At 47.3% G+C, this 20,692-nt stretch overlaps 1 protein-coding gene across 11 annotated transcripts in view; it reads right to left on the bottom strand.

Annotated features, from left to right (window-relative positions):
- Window positions 1–116: 116 nt before the first annotated feature.
- Window positions 117–20,692, bottom strand: part of shroom2a (shroom family member 2a) — a 42,724-nt gene continuing 22,148 nt past the window's right edge. For 3 of the 11 annotated variants that reach the window (XM_031575213.2, XM_031575219.2, XM_031575220.2), the window contains 10 exons: window positions 17,785–17,886; window positions 17,327–17,344; window positions 16,802–16,924; window positions 13,274–15,821; window positions 12,732–12,814; window positions 6,007–6,645; window positions 4,174–4,836; window positions 3,383–3,557; window positions 2,089–2,361; window positions 117–1,740 (listed from right to left, as the gene is read on the bottom strand). In XM_031575213.2, the coding sequence (XP_031431073.1) occupies window positions 1,456–1,740; window positions 2,089–2,361; window positions 3,383–3,557; window positions 4,174–4,836; window positions 6,007–6,645; window positions 12,732–12,814; window positions 13,274–15,821; window positions 16,802–16,924; window positions 17,327–17,344; window positions 17,785–17,886 (4,909 nt within the window). In that variant the 3' untranslated portion in view covers window positions 117–1,455. Of the gene's footprint in view, window positions 1,741–2,088; window positions 2,362–3,382; window positions 3,558–4,173; window positions 4,837–6,006; window positions 6,646–7,440; window positions 7,504–12,731; window positions 12,815–13,273; window positions 15,822–16,801; window positions 16,925–17,326; window positions 17,345–17,784; window positions 17,887–20,543; window positions 20,644–20,692 lie in introns of those variants that run through there. The other 8 variants (XM_031575218.2, XM_031575217.2, XM_031575221.2 and 5 more) reach the window with 8 other exon arrangements.

Below are 20,692 nucleotides of genomic sequence, written 5' to 3'. Positions count from 1 at the left end.
AAACACTTGTAGGAAATGTAGGACTTTTATCTACATTGCCTTTAAAAGGGTGTGTGATTGCTAAATGAATACCACTGTAAAACACTTGGGAAACACATTCGTACATAGAGGCACACTCTTTGAATGATTACCTTTATTTTGTTGAAATTGTACTGAAGCACTAAACGCTCCATATCGTTTAAATAATTGTCATCAAATATCGTCACACACCACATACATTCACATAAGTCCATCTACTAAGCTGAATGCAATGTGAAGTTAGATTCTCGTAGTTCCTCTATAACGAACGTCAACTCCACTTATAACACTGGACTTTCCAGTATATATACACACCTCCCCTCATGCATGACACAGTAACGAGGCATGGAAGACAGAAGAAACAGAACACAATGAGACAATGAGCAGAGCAAAAGGCAGCTGGTATTTTATAGACAAGCATTGAATCCACAGTGGAGTAAAATGGAACGGTTTTAGGCAAGTCTCGGGTTCCTTAGCAATGTAGCAATTACAGTAAGAGTTAAAGCAATGTTAAAGATAAGCAGCTACACAATAGTGACTGACCGATGTGATAAGTTTGGCCTGGCTAAAATCAGGTGTGTGGAAGAAAAGACTACTGTAGCCTACTCTAGTTTATGTACAAGTTTAAAAGGGCTACAATAAATTACTAAAAAAAACAACAACATGGATTTTATTTTATTTTGTAACGAGACACAAAAAGACAGAACAATGCGGTATGAAATAATGCACCATCTAAGAGAGTCCGTTTTATTTTTTGTTTTTTTTGGAGATGTGCTGCCCTGTTGCAAAACCGTCAGGCTTTAGTGGTATCCCTGAATACGATTACTGAGTGTGAGAGGGACACTGAACAAGATCATGAACATGAGAAGAAAACTGTGTGCCCTGAAGCTCACTGATATGACACTGATCTCAGTTCAGTTACTTCCTCAGATGCATGTGTGTGTGTGTCTGTGTATGCGTTTGTTTGTTTGTGTCAGACAGACAGGTAGAAACACAGCTTTAACAATGTAACAAGTGGTCAATTAGACGAATACGCTCATGTCACGTCGCCCTCTAGTGGTCAGGAAGCTAATCTGCTTTGTGAGAAGCCAAGCAGTGGTTTGTCAGGGAGTAGTCAGTCTGGTTGGTCCACTGTCTGCTGGGGTGCCCTAAGGGTGCAAGGTGTGCCACGGCATTCTTAACCCAGTCAGACAGTTCATTCAGTTCAGTGTGGGAGTCATGGTTAAGGGCTTTTCTTACGTCAGACAGAAGAGCAACAGTGGTTGGTCCGGGGGTCAAAGTGTGGTCGGAGAGCAGTCAGTTATAAGCACTCAATGGCATCTGAATAATATCAGACCATGTCTGGTATAGGGGAAAGGACTGGGCCCAGTCAAGATAGGGGTCTAAGGGGTACAGGAAGCGGTCCAGACGGAGGTCTAGACGGAATGTTGACACAGTCTAGATGTCTGCTCCGAGGGTCAGCCTCTGGTCCAGCGGCAGGCTGTCCGTCAGACACTTGAGCTGCTCGTCGCCCAGTTTGATCTTGTCCTCCAGCTTGCGCTGCTCGATGATGAGGGCCGACTTCATCTTGACAAAGTGCTCGTAGTCGGCCAGGCTCTCCTCATCCAGGTAGCTGGCCAGGATGTCGTAGACCACGCGCTCGCGCCGGTCCAGGTTCTCCTTCAGCTCCTTGGCATCCTCGTGCTGGCGGATCAGCAGCTTGCGCTTGTCAGTCAGGATCCGCTGAGGAGAAACGGGACACAATTAATGACTCCGATCTGGACGATAGCAGGACAAGAATCTTTGTCATTCTTTCCTCTGGTGATTTTTTTTTCCAGACTCTTCAGACAATCCTTCCTCTTATCCTCTCTGCCTCTATCCCCTGAACTCTTTTATGTCCGAAAGTTTCTATCCCCTGAGCCTGTCTTCCTTTTCCATTCTCTCCATCTCTTTAGCCTCTTTTCCCCCCTTTATCCACTCTCTATCAGCCTCCATTCTCTCTCTCTCATTCTCTCTTTCATTCTCTGTCTCTTTCTCTCTCTTATTCTCTCCCCCTCTTTCTCCTCCCCTCCCCCCTCCCATTGTGCTCACCCTCTCCTCGGGCGAGGCGTCCTCCTCCAGGGTGTTGAGGGCGTTCTCCACACGGGCCAGCCGTGCGGAGAGCGACAGCAGCAGGCTCACCACCTTGTCCAGGTCGCCCACGAACATGCGGAACTTGTCCAGCTCGTTGGGCTTGCACACCTGCTGCACAGTGGCCTCCACCTCCTGGCCCAGCGCGTTGTTGTCCTCCATGTCCTCCTGCAGGCTCTCGCGCGCCTCCCGCAGTACCTGCAGCTTGCGGCTCAGGCTGTCAATCAGCTCGTGCTGCCGGGGGGGAGGGGGGGGGGGAGAGATGGGAGGTGGGAGGGGTTAGGTGGGTACTTGTTTTATCATGCAGGCATCACCCTTCATATACACAGACCTGATAAAGTGTGGAGAAGAGTAAGGCTTTGGGGTTCGAAGTTGAGTGGGAGGAGTATGTAAGAGTAAAAAAGAGGGTCAAAGAGAGAGGGGGCGAGAGAGGGAGAGAGAGAGAGAGAGAGAGAGAGAGAGAATTCCCGATTTGTTGTTCAAGAGAATAAACAGTACAGTGGTGAGTGAGTGAGTCAGAGAGAAAAAAAAAGGAGGAGAAAGACTAAGAAATCGACAGTGTGAACATGAGAATGGCAGACAGTGGGTGAATGAGTGAGGAGTAGAGGGGCAGACTTAGCCTGGATACCAGACCGAACTTAGCCCCGCCCACACATTTTTTGGTTGGGAAGGTCGGTCTGGCATTACTCCATTGAGGAGAAATGATCTGCGGTACAGACATTGCCGTACCAATCAAATTGTCAAGGCGGGCTTTATACGATGATGGACAGATGATCAACCGTGACGTAATCAACCACGTCACCAAAGAGCTTTTGGGGTGAATTCGTTTTCAACAAACATGGCTGCCGTTGGAGAGCTGAAATGTGGTGATTCGAGTCTGTTTTAGAAGACATTGACAGCACATTCATTTTGAAAGAGGAACAGAGAAACGCGATCAAGGCATTTGTCGATCGAAAAGATGTTTTTGCCGTCCTTCCTACGGGATCCGGTAAAAGTTTAATGTATCAGCTGGCCCCATGGTCTACGTTATGGTCATACTACGTTGCTCTGATTGGTTCTGGATGTATCCAATTGAGCGAAGAGGCATTATTTTTCCTGGTTCGGTTGAAACACGCCCCATAATCACAGCCCATTGGAGCGGTATCAGACTCATATTCTGACTAGAATTATGAGTATGACATCGTCAGGCTAGGGCAGACTGAGTGGATAACAGAAATGAACATGCGGCGTGAGAGCAGCAACAGGTCGCAGGTACCTTCTTATCGGCCAGGTCGTGGTCCAGCTCCTCCTCCGAGTCATGCTCCTCGCTCTCCTCCTGCTGCATGTCCTTCATCTTGTTCAGGAGCTCCGCCTTGGGAGCCGACGTGCTGTAGTAGGTGGAACTGGTCGCCAGGGCGACAGCAGCTGCCATGGTGCTCGCCTCCTCTTTCCTGAGGTACGTAAACAAGTAAACAAGACCAAAGAGCATCAGCCAAGAGGAAAGAGACAATAGGGCACTGAGCTTCACTGGTACAGGTCATGCTATGACTGGGATACAGTCCTATGAGACTGCCCATTCAAACGTTTCAGCCCGGGGCAGAGACAAATGTGTGACTGAAATAGAGTGCAGTAAACCACTCTGCGAGTTCCTAATTCTGCCAGCAGATGGCCTCAGTTGTCCAACTGCCTCTGTCCTGATTGATACACCATTCACATTCCACCCAGCATATTCAACAGCAAAGGAAATCAAGGAGTGAGGTCAACGATTCGAGGACAAAATACAATACCAAAAGACTAGACCAGACGTTCAGAGTGCTTTTTTTAAAAATCCTGACTTCAAAGGATTTGGCCCAAATATTGGTGTACTAGTTATAAATACAGAATAGTGCTAAAAAAAACAAGACAATGCAAATCCCGATCCATCTTCAGCATAACAATTTGAGCATACAACCCACTATTTAAAAAGGCTAAAAAAACTAAAAGAAATCTATCCAATGCTTTGGTACTCTGAATTTCATGTTATCCAAACAGTGGTCTGCCCAGTTGAGGGGTGTAGAGGCTGCCCACCTTTCCTCTGCACTTCGGGGAGAGGCCTGCTTGGGAGCAGCCTTCCTGCGCTGGTGGGCTCCCTCCAGAAGCTGCTCTCCCTGGGGGAAGAGCCCCTCCATCAGGTCCATGGTGGTCTTCCTTTTGCTCTGGTCCAGGATGTCGGCCAGAGACTTGTCCTTGTCGATGATGTCCCTCGCCAGCTCCTCTCTCTTCTCGTCCTCCGCCGACCGCAGCCGGGTGCTGACGGACGAGACGCCGTTGTTGCTGGGGTGAGGGACGTGGCGGGAGTCCACCGGCGGGGCCTCCGAGGGCCTGTGCTCGCCCAGGGGCCCCTTGTGCGTCTCTCCCTTGGGCTCTGATGGCCCCCGCTGGGCCCCCATGTCCGAGGACTTGGGCTCGGGCCCCAGGACCCTCTGCTGTCGTGAGTAGGCACAGAAGACTGAATAGGACTGCTCTGGGCCAGCCAGGCTGGTAAGGTGAGTCGCCCCGGGGCCCGTAGGAGCTTGAGGAGCCTCGCTGCCTCCGCCTCCACCACCTCCTCCTCCTCCACCTCCACCTCCACCACCTAGGCTGTGTGGGTGGAGGTACTGCCTGCTCTCCTTCTCCGTGTCGCTCTCGGTGTGGACGATCTTGATGGGCACTTTCCTGACAGCGCTGTTGTTCTCCGTCACATTCTCCATCCTGTAAGAGAGAGACACAAAGACGCGAGCAATGAGCTTTGAGTTCACTGTACATCCATCCATTTAAGACTTCAAAAAAGAAAAAAGAAAAGCTCCCACGAACATGGCTGTAAAATCAGCGAATAATTATACAAAATAAAATAAATAATTCCTTTACAAAAGGTCAGCCTAGGATGCGGACGCACAGACCACAGCATTAAATGTGTCAGTTAGGAGCGGCTGAGGAGCCGACTTCTCTGTGGACTCCTGTGAGCAGAGGCAGCGGTACAGTCAGACTGGAGAGCCCATCCATACTCAGAGACTGATTAAGAGTCATATGACATGATGACATTAGGGCGCTCTCTTCTTTTTTTCTCTCTTTTTCTTCTTCTTCTTCTTTTTTTTTTTTTCCTCTTTTCTCATTTTTCCCATGCCCAACATCCTGGCACACCGAGGCCGCCGGACTCCTCCCTAGCGCGTTTGGCTCCTCCGCGGTGGAATGCTGCACTGTACAAATCTCAAAACCAGCCCTTTCCCTGAGACCAGTGCGCAAAATAAGACGAAGGAAAGGAGAAGGGAAAAACACGGAAAAACCCACAGCACTCCTCTATGACGTTTGAAAAAATAAATAAATAAAGTATTTAACTAGTGACCTGTCCATGGCTTCCTCAAACATGTTTCATGAATAGAACACACACATGCACAGAAACACAGACACACACACAAGCATGCCGCTTACAGTGCGGAGGGCTATCAATAAGCCTCTTGTGTGTGTATGAATACAATAAGGAGAGACGTGGTGGAGCGCCGTCATTAAATTACTGGGCTGGGGAGACGGACTCTTTCCAGTGATAAATTTAAGACTCCAGCGGCAGGAGGGGAAAAAAAAAAAGAGAAAAAGAAAAAACAGCAATCCAGCTGTGTGGTTTTAGAAGTGGAAAACTCCACTGCTTCTGCAGCAGTTCTGCAGGATATGTGGACAGGGTGCGAGACAGTGAGAGAGAGAGATAGAGAGAGAGAGAGAGAGAGAGAGGGGGAGAGAGAGAGAGCGAGAAAGGGAGAGGGAGTGAGATGGTCGGAGAGAGTGAGGGAAAGAGGAAAACACATAGAATGTGGGAAAGCAGAGTAGCGAGAGCAGACGGCACCAGACAACGGCCAGACGGAGTGGGTTCGGGCGGAGCCCTGCTCTTACCTTCCAGGGGCTTCATCCTGCAGGGAGACGGGGGGCTTGTCGGTCAGTCTCTGGGGAGAGAACTGGGGCGAGGGCGAGCGCTGGCCCTCCATGGTGGGCTTGGCCAGTGCCGGGGCCCCGTGGGAGGGCTGTGGGGGCGGGGGCAGCACAGGCTCCGGCTTCTGCTTCGGCTCCTCCTGGCCCTCCTCCTCCTCCTCTTTCTTCTTCAGCACTTCCAGATCCCTGTGTGGACAGAGGGCACGGTCAGCTTCCGTGTTGGGGGAGTGATCGCCGGGGACTCCGCCCTGGAAGCCAGAGACGGTGAAGTGCTGGGGGTCGCTGGGAGAGGGTGCGGTGTCTGGATGCTGGTACCTGTCTGGGCGGGGCAGTGGTTGTCTCTTCCACTGGGGATCAGGATGGGGGTGCAGGTGGAAGTGACACAGTGCAGGGTCGACTGGGTCAGGGAGGAGTGCAGGCGGAGGAGGACTAGGAGGAGGAGGGAGAGGAGCATCCCAGGCTAGGATGTCGGGGTTCTCCAAAGGCACTAGGGGTGGAGGAGGAGGAGGTGGTGGAGGAGAAGGAGGGGGCAGCTCTGGGAACTGGTTGGGTTCTACTGGCTTCTCTTTCACGCAGAACTCACTATGTCCTCTGTCAGACAACCTGAGACAAAAAATGAAACATTACTGAAGGGTTCTCTCACACACACACACACAGTTTTTCACAAGCGCTAAGCACATTTCTAAGATATGTTGGCCAGTAAGCATGCTACATCTGAGGGCTGCACCAAACAAACCCAGCTTTTCTCTGGGCCCCCTCTAGTAAACCTCTTCATCCCCATGCGGCACACAAAGCTCCACTGTGTTTAGTGTAAATCGATATGAGAGAGGACATTTCTCCCACATTTCAGCCTCTGCGCCGGGCTGCTGACGTCCAGCCTTGCGTCCGCAGCAGACGGCATATTTGTGTTCCCACAGCCCCGCCAGGCACCGTGGGTAATGAACTATCGCTTCTACTCCCTCTGCCACTGCTCGAGTAAATGCATTTATTTATTTATTTTTTACAAATGTTGTCCATTGTTTTCATCACATATTTCGACTCGGGACTGTCAATGATTTCGAGATTTATGAATGGTGGTGGTGAGGTGGGGACAAACGGGCTGCTTGTCTAGATGTCTTGTAAAAAAAAAAAAAAAAAAACCCCAGTGGTCATTAAGGGGCCTGTTCCCAAAATATACCCCGGGACATCCTGCAGACTTGCAGAAGTAGCACTGGAAAGAGGAGGCTCTCAAAGGCATCTATTTTTGTGAGGATGGTTCGGGCTAAAAAGCTCTGAGAGGGTACAACAGCGTAAGGGAGGCCACATTTTACAAAGCGGACAGCAGGCATAAAAGAAAGAGGGAAAAAACAGCCAATATTGCTGGTGCTTCAAGTAAGATGAAAGAATGTATAAGAGTACCTGTCAGGCACAAAGAACCACTGGCTGCACTCCGAGTTGAATGAAGATGAAAAGAAAATACGACTTTAGAGCAGTAAAGGGGAAAAGGGGGGAAAACACAAAAATATGTGTTGGAAGAGACCAGACAAGAGAGGAGGAGACAAAAGATGGTGTCTCTTACTGCCTACAAAGATAAACAGCCATTCAGGGTTTTTTTAACACAGCACTTAAACACATTTTATTTATTTGTATAAGATGCATCTCCTACTGGATAGCTAGATAGCTAGATAGATGGATACTTTATTAATCCCGAGGGAAATGTAGGATAGAGGGGAGCGGGGTAATGATCACTCTGGGGTGGTGCTGAGCAGAGGCAGCTCTGGGTGGCGTGTGAGGAGTCTGAGGAGCGAAGAGAGAGAGAATGCCATGCGAAGAGAGGGGCACGTGGATGGTTTTGGCCGTGCGAACCCACGTGGTGTCTGCGAGCGAGCGTGCCGAGGCGTGCGCCTCCGCCCGGTGTCTCAGCAGCCTGTAATCAAGGCTCCACGTGGTGGCGGCCGCAGCACCTAGCCGACGCATCATTACCAGTCTGCATCTGGCAGGAGCCCTGTTCTTCACCTAAGCCTCGATGCTAAACCACACACACCTCTCTTCAACTCCACCTCCCTCCCTAATCCAAATCATTGCTACTGGTGATAAGTCAATCAACTGGTGGTATCAGACCTATTAACAAGTGTAATTAAAGGGACTTTTTCCAAACAGTGCACAAGAATCAAAACTAACAGGGGTTAAAACTGAGTTTTAAATCAAAAACAAATTAGCACCATTGAGATACACTAAGGCCTGATCTTGAGCTATGGCCTAACACCTGATAAAGATGGCCCTCAGTATTCTGACAGCCAAATCATTCACTGGCCATAGTAGATCAAGCAAATGGAAAAAGTCAAAACAACCTTTTGAAGGAGAGGCTTGAATAGGACTGTACTGAATGCTATGGAGAAATCCATGACACGATTGTATAACATTTTAATCTAGTTGCTACATATTTAGCAATATCCAGCTTTGACTCCCCTTAAACCTAACCCAAATACTTCTGACCACTTAAAAGTCATTTTCATGCTCCTATGTGTGTTAGTATGTGTCATCCGAATATGCACCATAACAGGTTTAATACTAGGCCAGTTGGATGGATAATAGAATTGTTGCGACTTATAAAAAGAAAAATTCCCCCTCTCTGCTGACTATCAATCTTTTGTTGCAACTAATTTCTTTTCAGCTGAAGTAACTGATAGTAGAACTGATTTATGAATAAGCTGGATCCTTTGAGGTTCTTTGCTCTACCGAGATCTGAGGTTCTGTCTATAAAGCTTTCAAATGCAAGCGCCAAGGTCTGTCAGCGGCCCTGTTTATTGATGTGGAAATACTTTCAATGTGATGAGCTCTGGTTCAATACTACTGGGATCCAAGTCTAGTCTCTTAGAATTCTGCCCTTCAAATCAGTCATTTGGTCTTTTATTTAACTCTGGAAACCCAAAGCATAGGTTATTAAATTGTACTGTCTGGATTGTTCATTTTATCTGCTTTGGTAGGAGTTACTGAGTGGGAGAGAGAAACATGGTCTATATCGCTGCTCCCTCTCTAACAAGAGACAGGAAGTCCAAACAATAAAGTAGATAAAACTTCACAGGAGGTGTGAGATACAATAAGACAATGATGAATGCAAAGGTCATGCTGCAGTTGTAAAGAAACATTACATGTCACAAAAATAAAGTTCAGCTAAGGGGGGCAGGCAGAGGATACCCATGAAAGACCACATGTCAGTTGCAGATCACATGGGTGTGATCATAAGCAAAGCACCCAATGCCAAATGCTAGTCTATTAACACTCATACCACTGACTGTGTGCTTCCAGTTACACAAAAAGGGCGCAGCAATATGAAACCGTGACAAACACAAAAGAGGAATGCTTGGAGGATCGGAGAATTCCCAACCTGTTGACAGCTGACTGAGACAAGACGACAGGTTTCATTGTGCATTCACTCATCGCCTCCTAATTCTGTCATCTCCAGCTGATTTATTACACAGGGATAGCCCTAATTACAGTGGATTCAGAGAAAGAATCAACCTCATGGTGCAGTATATCATTCAGATCTAAACCCTGGCACTTAAAAGGGTAAACAATTATGCTAAAAGTTAGCAATCATCCTTAATTGCCCTGATAGTGAGGGCATAAATGTTAAATAATGTCTCCCTAAGTAATGACAACCAAAGCACAAGAGGCATTCCTAGGAATCTGGATCCCTGGAGGGGGAATTCCCATAACCACTAGACAGCTCATCAAAGTTCTTGTGGTTTAATATCTGAACTCACCGATGGCCAAGATTATGTCCTGGTAGTCTCATAGTGTGCCGGGGAGGTATAAACGGAGAAGCCTGTCCTCTCCTGGATGTTGAGAGTGAAACTGACAGCTGCTGCCTAGATCTGTTTCCACAGATATCTGTGACCCACCTGGGTGGGGCCGCAGCCAGCTCACCTGACGCTCTCTGGCCTGACTATACCATACACGGCCTTTTGTGATGCAAATGAGCAAGTCCTACAGAATACCCACTTGGTCAATAGGGCTACTTCAGACTGGATACTCTACACCTTGACATGGGTTTCACTCCAACAGGGCTGTTTACACACAGGATATCTTTTCCTGAAAAGATACGGGAGAAACTGGTTGAGCCTCGCGGTACTTGGCAGTGTGCAATAACTAGGTCAATCGAAGTCGCTACACCAAGTGCACTTTATTTTCACTCGATGCCCTTTTGGGGCGACCTTCAGCGGCGACAGCAGCAAGGCAGTGTGGAAAGGGATGTGCCGGCAAGGGTAATTTCAGTGGTAAAGAGGCACTTTGGAACATCTTTAACACAGGCAGTAGTCAGGACTTGATCGCTTGATAGGGTGCAATTTACAAGCTTAAAATGATGGATGCAGGGATTTGCACGCAACATGCTTATTAAAGTGAACCATCCCTTTCAGTCACAGGATGGAAGCATAAACAGAGGGCCTTGGAGAAAGAAGGGACAAACTTTGTGAATACCTGAGAGGCTTTCAACACTGGCTTCACTTTAAAACACATAAAAGGCTCAGCTTTTTAGAGGTAAAAAAAAAAAAGGTTTACAAGTTTCCAGTCAGTTTAGTACATTTTAATGTTGGTTAAGAGTGATTGAAAGCCAGATAGCTGATTTTTGTCCACCTTCTGGTAACAATGAGGAGCAGACTTACATTTAGGGTTAGAGTTTAGTGCTAGTTAGGGATGGGGGTTGCGTGAGGTGGTTAAGGTTCAGTTACGGTCAGGATTAGTTGATGAAGTAGGGCTAGTGGCCAGGTGTCTGGTAACCTACAGATGCTGTATACCGCATGCATATATGTGCTTGTATCTAAAAACGGTGTTCCAAATAAAATACTACCACCCTTTTTTCAGTTATTTACATACTTTGTTTTTACCAGTCAAGGGATCCCTTGAATAACGTAAATTCTACTGACACTACAGTTTCCAAATAAAGATGGGCAATTCAAGTTGGATGGACAGACGCACAGTGATTATTACACGGCTTTCTCGTTTCAGGGCCAGCTCTAACTATGACCCTCAGGTTATTAGGTGAAAGGTTGGTGGGGTGATAAGACATTGAATAACAGGACCTAAATTAGGCCACTATTGTGTGTCCCAAGCAACATGAAGTCATTTGTTTGCCGAGGGATTATACTCGTTGGTTCCTGCCGATCACATGACAGGTCAGCAAACAGCTGCACATGACCAGCATAACGCCTCCACCCAGAGAATATACAGTGACAAACCTGTTCACACCTACAATGGTCACTGCATCAACTGTGGGAAAAAGTTTCTTCTGAAGTTTTGAATAAAACGACCTATCTAAAGACTCATGGAAATGCATTTCGCAGTGTGCACTTCAGTCAATATCAGGCCTCTTAAATTTTCTCAGTAACACAGATCATTCAAATTGTGTACCTTAGGGGCCATCAATGTAGCATCTCTAATGCTCTAGGTAGCAGACACCCATCTCTCTCACTGGAGACTACAGAGCTAGGACTAGAGCAGCAGAGACACTAATTAGCACATACAGTGCTGCTCAGGGTGAGGTGAGGTAAGGGTGTGCTCCTGTTGCTGCATAATTATTGGGGCTCTAGACGGATGGCATCAAGCTGGGATTGGAGTCCAGCTGCTTGGTACCATCCTTATGTATTATTCAACCACTGGGCTGCAGCACAAAGGCGGTTTTCTAGTGCTCCCAGGGAAAGGCATGGCTGTCATATTCAAAAGGGCCCTGTTCTTGTGGATACTCTCATTGAATTAAGCATTTAGGTCACCCTACGCTGGCATCAAATGGCTCTTCTGTGTGATGGGCACATGTTCAGTAGGGGCCATATTGCAGACTTGCTGCAAGCCGCTTTTTTTCAAGATGCCAGAGGGGCAAACAAAAAGGCCTTTCTCGGGATGTAATAAAACAAGTCTGGACTTCCTTTGATATAAGATCATTCTGGCAGTTCGAACTAGAAATGAAGAAGGAAGGCCTTCTACAACATAGGCTAAAACCTTTATTTATGTGGCGGATTTTGCTTTAAAATGAGCATGGAATGGACACACATTGTCTTAAATCTGGATACTACCATATCCTGGTGTAAACCCTCTGTGCCGAGGTCCCTCCGGTATTCTGGGCGAGCTGATTAGACACTTCCTCTTGTGTCACGCTCCAGCCCACACTTCAGAGCCACCCCTCTCTGCACAAAGCCTGGTCAGTGTGGGGATGACCGTGTTGTCACAGCTGTGCCGCGGCCGTGCCAATGGCCTCCCTGGCCAGGTCATAAAGAGCGGTCTGTTTCTCTATGACCTGGAGTATGTAAGGCGCCCCACGGGGGTGGATTCCTCTCTCCAACCAAAGGCTGATAATGGGAGCTGTTGGCACTAGCCGTTTAGGTTTTACTTGCCCCAGCCTTATTTCATTCTTACCCAAACAGATGCTACAACAAGTATCTAAAAGCCGACTTACTACTACTATTATTATTGTTGTTTAACAAACAAAGCCAAAGGTTCACAATTCCAAGTCAAAAGAAGAAACTTTTTGAGTAGACACTGACTCTAGTTCATTCTTTGTCTAGTAAGGGGAAAAATACTTCACTCCATACATCTGGTGCACTCTGTGGAAATGTATGCTCAACAAGTGCAACAAAAGACAGCTATATCTCAATACAATAAAGCAAGGTTCAAGTAACAGGTGGAAAGACATTTTTTTGAGAAAAATTCCTCACCTCAGGCCAGACCTCGGTAGCTCTGTGAGCTCGCTCTCTGGCTGTCTGTACTCCGCAGACGTCCTTCCTCGCACTGGGATGTTCTGTGAAGATGGATGGCACACATGGAGTCCTTCAGAACAACATTTCAAGAATCGAGCACCTGAGACAAGAACAACACCGCCCGACTCGACTCGAGTGCCATAACCTTGTCTGCACGACGCGACTATTGTTTCCTGCTGCTATTCACCCCAGGGATTTCAGTGCTGCTCTTTCAGCAGAGTGTTCCTTCTGCATGCTGCACTATGTCTGCGGGTGTGTCTTTATAGGCAGACCTGGATTAATGTTTGACTTTGCTTCTTCTTCTATTCTCCCATTACTCACTGTGTTGGACCTGTCTAAACAAGGCATGGCTACTCATACAGCTCGAGGGGAGAATGCGCAGAAGAGCAGTGTAAATACCAACCGAACACCAAAGCTAAATTCAAAATTATTATCACACAAAGGCAAATAGTGGGGTTTCAAGTTAAGTTAGTCCATGATGAACAAAAATACTATCTTACCTGTCCATAGAAGTCAGCAGAAGGGGAGGACCTTGATCTCTCATGAACACAGGGTGGTTTACTTCTCTCCTCCACAGCTGGGTCCAAGATGTTGTCGGCAGAATGATACCTTCCCGAGGGCTTTGACTCTGGGGGTTTTCGCTGGATGTTCCATGTGGCCTCATATTCTGCAAAGGTGCCCAGCCTCTGGTTCTCCAGTCCCTGGGCTGAACTAAGGTCATCCTGGCCCTCCATAGAATGGCACTCTAGAGGAGTTCCAGAACTCTTTCTCTCGGTGGCATCGTCAGTCTGCCCAAGCTGTGGCATTCCACCAGGCCTGGTCACCCTGCGGTCATCAGAAGCATGTTGCTGTGGCTGCTTGGGAAGTGGTTTGGGAAAGGCTGGCTTTCCTGTGGCTTCGAAGAACTTGCGCCGGTCCACTAAAGAAGCAGCACTGTCTGGAGGGCAGGGGTCCTCATCAACTCCGACCTCGTTGATTTTGTCTGGCTCGGAGAATGACCGCACCTTCTTTTCGGCAGGAATGCGCTTCCGCCCCCCGATGCGAGATACCTGGCCGCCAGCGGACACAGGTTTAGTCTGTGGGACCTCAGAGACACTGGGCAGGGGGGCTCCCTCTTTACGATTAACGGCTGTTGTGGTGGGGAGAACTGGCAGCTGGCTCTCAGGATGCTCAAGCAAGACAGGTTCCAAGTCTCTCCTCCTGAAAGAGGTGGCCTTTAGGACACGGGCCTGTGCCTCTTTCAGATGGTCCTTATAGGAGCTTGTGAAGGAGGACCCATCAGCTGAAGTGGGGAAGTTGTCCGGCGTCTCCTCCGCCTCCTCAGTGGAGCTCAGGGTGGCAGCGCTCCTGCTCTTCTGCAGCTGGGCTCTCTTCATCTGGATCTCGCTGCGCAGTGTGGTGGCGAATCGATCAGCGCGTCGCACTTGCTTGCCATTTACAATCTCCATAGCTTCTTTTGCTCCATCAGCTCCACTGCCAGCTGCTCCAAGACCATCATCCTGCTCAGGGTTTTCTTTGGAAAGAGAGTGCAGCATGGGCGTCTTCTGTGGGCATATCTTACTCTGCCCCTGGGGCTGCCAAGGTTCCTGGGATGGTTCCTTTGGCTGCAGAGGGCCAGAAACCCTCCTTTGTTCACTTTGCTTACTAGGGGGATAGCTCATGTAGTGCGGCTCTGTGATGGGTCCGCTGCTCCTCCTCTGACTTGGCCTCTGTTCAACACTTAGCGTTACTTTTGATACTTCTAGTGCACTGGAAGGGTTGATGGAGGAGTACTGGTTATCCCCTTGCCTGGACTGTCCATTACTGTCTCTACTGTTTAGGTTGTACTGAAGTACCGGAGGTGGAGGATACTTGGTTTTACTAACCCCTTGAGCACTAACAGAATTCCTCTCCCCTCCGCCTTGTGTCATCTCTTGACTAGAAAAGGCTTTCCAGTCCTCCACTTTTGCTATGGAGGCCTGGGACACTGACTGCAGGGGCTGTCTTGAAGTGACGCAGTAGTACCGGCTGTGGCCCCCTCCATTGTCGGCGTTCTGATCTATGGCGTTTGTGGATAAAGAAGTGCTTGGTGTCTTTTCCTGGTTCTGGTTGTAGAACTGAGAGCGGTTGTTGGTGGGCAGCTCTTGCATGCTGCTGTAGTAACCACTGATGTTCTGAGCTCTGGGTGCTGATATGGCCTTGGCCTGGGCGTGGAAAGTGCTCTCATCACTGTACTGTCGTTGATGGTAGGGCGCGTGGGAAGGTGGGAGACCAACTCGCACATCAGTGCTTGAGAAAGAGTATGTCTTGTTGGGGTTCAACTGGGGCTGGCTATAGCCCTCTCCTGAAATGTAAGGACTGACAATGTCATTTTTACTTGGATTATAACTACGCCGACCCTCTGGACCCCTCTCGCTACCTTGATAGTCCAAACCTTTGCCCTGAGATTTCAACTGGGCATGAGCACCTGGCCCCTCTGAGTAGGTGATCACCAGCCCCTTCTCATGGACCTTGGTCACAGCGAAGCTGTCGCTGCGTGTTGGGGGCGGTGGCGGTGGAGGGGAGGGGGCAGGCGGCTTCCTCTTGTCTGGCACATGCCATACGGGTCCGGAGTTGGTTCTACTGGAGCTTGAGTGCCGAGAGCCTGGCTGCTCCTCAATCCTGGGAGCCTCACCGCCTCCGGTGCCTGAAGGCAACTGCAGGTACCCCGGACGCTCATCCTGTCGCCCTCCCTCACCAAGACTGTGTCTTCCATTGCTGTGCCTATTGCTCGGGTCCCACTGGCTCACCTTGTAAAGCATGTTTTCAGTGGAGGCTGTGTTACTGTTAGACAGGGTATAATCTGGGGTGCCGGAGCTAGTGGAAAAAGAGCTATAAGCTGAATCCCGCTTGCCACCTCCAATGTGCTCCACACTGTTGTTGTTGGACTTGCCTGGAGACAGACGCCCGGGTGGGTAAGGGTGGGAGGCGTGCTCTAAGCTGTCCATGCTGCCCAGAGAACTGAACTGGTCAGACACTCGACGCAAGTTTGTCTGATCCCAGCCAGTTGAGAGGTCGGTTGAGGATGAACTAGAGAGAAGACAGAAAAAAGGGCTATTTTTGGGAGTGCCTCGTAAACCTCAGACTTTTAGATGTCAGAGGGAAAGGACATGAAAGAACGGCAGACATCAGAAGAAAATGAGTACAGAATATCTTTGCTCAAAGAGTCTTTCGATATATAAAAGAATCCAAATCAAATTCAAAATTGCCTTTAAAGAAATTATTTCTGCTTTGAAAATGGTCAAGATTGACTGAAAGACTACTGAAATGGTAAAGCATTCAGAAGTCACATAATGTTCCAATATCTATTTACACATCCCTGAGGTCTATGAACATGTTGTAATTATTACTGATACAGCAAACCCACTTAGAATGGTTTATATGGTTTGTGAAAGAACATATTGCTATAAGAGTTGGTGTGATAATGTGTCGGTTTGCTGTGTGTAGGTTTGCCGTTTTGGTGAGTGGGATGGAGGTGTCCTAACCGCTGTGTTTTTTTCCCAATAAGCTATTAAACATAATACTTATGTTTAACTTATAACTTAAAACAAATGCTACCTGTTTGAAACTGAATTGATGCATAAATACAAAACTTGTTTACATTTAATTACATGGCACGTTTCAGCGTACTTTCCTTGGTCAAATAATATTTGCGTTTTGTATGTATGTATGCATTTGGTACCTGCTTCTGTACTTTTAATATTTCCGCACAGAAACAAAAACAGATTCACAAAAACTTGGTGATGCTCTTTCATTGTGTTCTGTGTTCCTCAGGGGTCTTTAAAGTAAATTAACAGCGATAAATGCAGCGCAGCACCACTCATGCCTGGCTGTTCTAGACATTGTCACTTGCTTGGCTGTTGCAGTGTTAATTAAAATACACCTTTTATCATAATTATTGTTGTCTTAAGTGAAAATATAATTTTACAGATGATAACCTGACCTTTCTGTACTTAGAATTGACCAATTCTGAAGCTTAAAAGTATAATAAAAAGTACTCCTTGAGTCACCTTGCATCATATCTTGTTTGCCAGACTGGCGAGGGTGTAGGCTGTGCCTTGGACGTTTCTGATTGGCCCTCGATGAACTTGGTTGAGTGCCAGGAGTGAGGCCTGCTTACAGGTTCATTCCTCCTGCAGGATTGAGAGAAAAGAAGAGAAAGGGGGAAAAGAACAAGAACAAGAACGAAAGGGAAAGAGGGAGAGGGAGGACAAAACCGTATTAGATTCAGGGAATGTCTCCTTGTTGGAAGTGCATCTCTACACGACTGTTTGTGACAGTCCACTTGAGAAGGTACACAGGGACATCACGCCAAATCAAACACAGCAAATGCCACATGCCACAGTGAGCAGAAGATAATGAAGGCTAAAAACGAGGACCTGACATGCTTGCTTGCTTAAGGAGCTGCCAAATGGAACACGTATTACCCACAAGCCACAGAGAGCAATTCTTTCATACACAGTCCAAAACAAAAAGGTCACACGAGAGGTTTCATCACATTGCAATCACTCACAGTCTTGCACTTAAAAACATACCCTTTGAAGCGATTCTTTCTGCAATGCATGTTGGGAGAAACAACAGAAACAACACTGTAACTTAAAAGTGTTCCCAAAAGAACTAGCACAAGACACGTTGCTCTTGACTTTCAACCTCTAAGCTGGGCACTAATAAGTAAACATTTTGTCCTTAGAGCTATGAATATTATTATTTATTTATTTTTAAAACCAACAGGGAACAACTGAAAGTGCAAAGTACAGAAAAGATAAAAACCAGACGTTACAACCATTTATTATAGGATACTAAAATGGAAAGTTGGCAGGTAGAAGATGGAACTGGAGAAAGAATAACTGGGGCACAGAACTGGCGACTGGACCAAGGGGAATGACATCACAAGACGATGGTACAGATGGGATGATGGACGAGGCAGATCTGATTGGATGATGGCAAAGATGGGAAGGTATAGGGTTGGTGTCGGTTTATATGGTGCCATTACCTCATGGAACTTCGCAAAATCTTCGTGAGAAAGCTCCTGGCCACATGCACGTCACTCTCTGATGGCATTTTCTGTGCTACAATATCCACCAGTTTCATTTTCCTGGGTTAGAGGAGGGGAGGAACACAAAGCCTGAAGTTCTGCATTCAGTGATAGCTGGGGAAAAGGGAGACTGCCACTACTACAAAGAGACATGACACATGAAACCTATATACATATGTACTGTATTGTGTGTGTGTGTGTGTGTTCAAAGAAGGTGGATGGCTAGCCAACAATATACTGTGGATACAAAATACTACATTAAACAAGACAAAGAGACACACAACTACAGTGGACGGACAGACAAACAAAGAGTCGACACACGAGCACACCAGCAATAAGACAAACCAGGACCACTGTACGCATATTGCACACAATAGCGCATATTCTATGTCCAGCACAAAGGTCTTTGCTCTTGTAGGAAGAGAATATCTACATAATGTAAAACTACTACCCTGCAGCTCCCAACAAGCTAAAGTGATGCCATAGGATACTGACCCCCTCTCCTGGCCATTGGGTGCAACAAAGTCACCTCTTGCAGACAGAGGAGCTTATTAAAAGAATACCAACTCTGCGCCACAACTCGGCAATGTAGAGAAGCCCCGGGATTAGCAGATCGATGAAACAATTATCTCAGTGGTCCGTTCAATCAGCTCCATTGGTGTTACACCAATATGCCAGAAAGATCCGAACAGACCTGCCACAGTTCATCCACGTCACTGCACGACCAGCCCAAACATGGCCGATAAGAAGGCAGAGGTGCACTGGTGCGCTCAGACTGCCATATGGTCCTTATGGGCTACAGAGCCCCAGCATGGGGCTGGTGGGGGCTTAGGGGCCTTGGAATGTCTCACAAAAACCAGATCAGCTGCCTCCCTGCCCTGGGCAATCTGTTGTCTGCCTCGGAGACTAGTCCTGCCTTAATGACACTTCTAACAAGGAGAACATGGGGATCAAGAATAATGCATATAAGATATAATAGGCTTTGTATCAAAGCAGGAACTGTACACTTTCATCAAATTGTTATGTGGAGACAGATCTTGATAACCAGAATTAAATAACAAAAATATATTGGGAGACAAAGCCCAGTTTTTTGTAGTGGAGAGTTTGAAGGTATTTAGGTCCAAGTACAACAACCAAAAATCACAAAAAATATATATATATATTTTTGACTGACAAGCCAAATGTCCTCCTCCATCCTCTGCAGGTCCTATAGACTGTGAAGTTCAAGATGCTGCATACCACCAATTTGGCTTTTATGGGTTTCTAAGCTGTGGCTCAAGGCATTCCTTTCCATGTACGCTACCTCCCTCAGCTCCCAGAAAACACACACCCCTCCACTTGACCCGTGCCCTCAGCGGTCTCATCTTTCACAACAGCACTGCCATTCTAAAAACAAGCCAAAATGATTTGACAACACAACTGCAAAAACACTATATATCCAACACACCCAAAATAATTTAATGTCAAACTCCATTAGACGTGGGCATAAATCAACCCCCACTGGGCAGAGGGGTGTTCTATTGCCCCCTTGACTGGTGAGGTCATTACGGGGGCTGTGAGGGTTTTATCCCCTGGGTCTAGGTCTCACCCCGCTCTCTCTCATTGAGCTGGGGAAGCCTAATAATGCCCCTTTCGACCAAGAGGTCAAGGGGTCTTACCCCTTTAGACAACCTGCCCTACATTTAAGCGGGATTTCCAAAGCTGGCTAAGCTAGCGAGACAACACACAAGTACATTTCTCAATCATTTGTAATTTAAGAAGTTAGCTAAAATCAAGTGTACCACTTAACCACGCTAATCTACAGACGTTTAGTGTGACTTTGTACTGGACATTTCTCCAAAAAACATACAACATCAGGTCAATGAACTCAAGTGATACTGTGAACGCGACAGGACACCGCTTCCTCCGCTTTGGTGAAACTAAGCCTCCTTTTGCTGCATAAAATATCTTCCGAGAGATCTGTGGGCAAGCCACACATGGTGCCTTTCCATTGAGATGCAAATGGGCTTGTTTTTATTAGACGTATTGTCAGGGCTACAGCTGGTCCAGCAAAGATATGCCAGCGCAGTGAATCAGAGGAGCTATGGAGGACACAGAGGGGTGGGGGGAGATGGGGGACTTGTGGGGAAAGTCCCCCTTCATTGTTTCTAAAGGGAGGTACATTCAAAAACAAACAAATCACTACTGAAAAGACCAGAGCCAAACTGACTCCTCTGGCACAAACCATTCAGAGCACCAAGCAGGAAAAAAAACAAAAAACACACATTTCTCTTTGGAAGAGGGGAGAAAGGAAAACAGATCGGGCTAAAATGATTAAACAAGATGCCTCGTAAGTTCTCACACTATAGCTTTAACAGTTATCATAGGTACACTAAACACTAGGACTACATTGTTTCTGATGGCTGAGCTAGAGTCTGAGAGGCATAGTCTGGTCCTAGTCTAAAACGAATCAACCATGATTTGGGTCAAGATGCATACCACAGGTTCCGCACAGTCCCTCAAAACAACCCCAATCTCCAAGGACCCCAAATCATCTGACGTAAAAACCACACACCTCGTTCTGAACCATAAAATCCGAAACAATCAGACATGGCTGAGACACACACAGACGTCTAAACTCATCAAAGACACAACAAAGTGGTGAGAAACAAAGGGTGCTGACATAAAAAACACAACACAGACAACATAATAATAACAATAAAACTCGCCAAACTCACCAGACTCCAAAGTGGAGGGGGGAAGGGGAGGGGGGGGCCAAAACCCTGAGGCCAAAACCCTCCTTCAACAGGTGCCGGGGGGTGGTGTAAACGTGGTCGTTGTAGACCTGAGACCCTCAGCGAGAGGAGAGACTGCAGACAGCCAGCTC

The sequence above is a fragment of the Clupea harengus genome, chromosome 10, assembly GCF_900700415.2.
Source record: "Clupea harengus chromosome 10, Ch_v2.0.2, whole genome shotgun sequence".
NCBI classification, from domain to species: domain Eukaryota; kingdom Metazoa; phylum Chordata; class Actinopteri; order Clupeiformes; family Clupeidae; genus Clupea; species Clupea harengus.
This window is presented reverse-complemented; position numbering and strand designations above follow the sequence as displayed.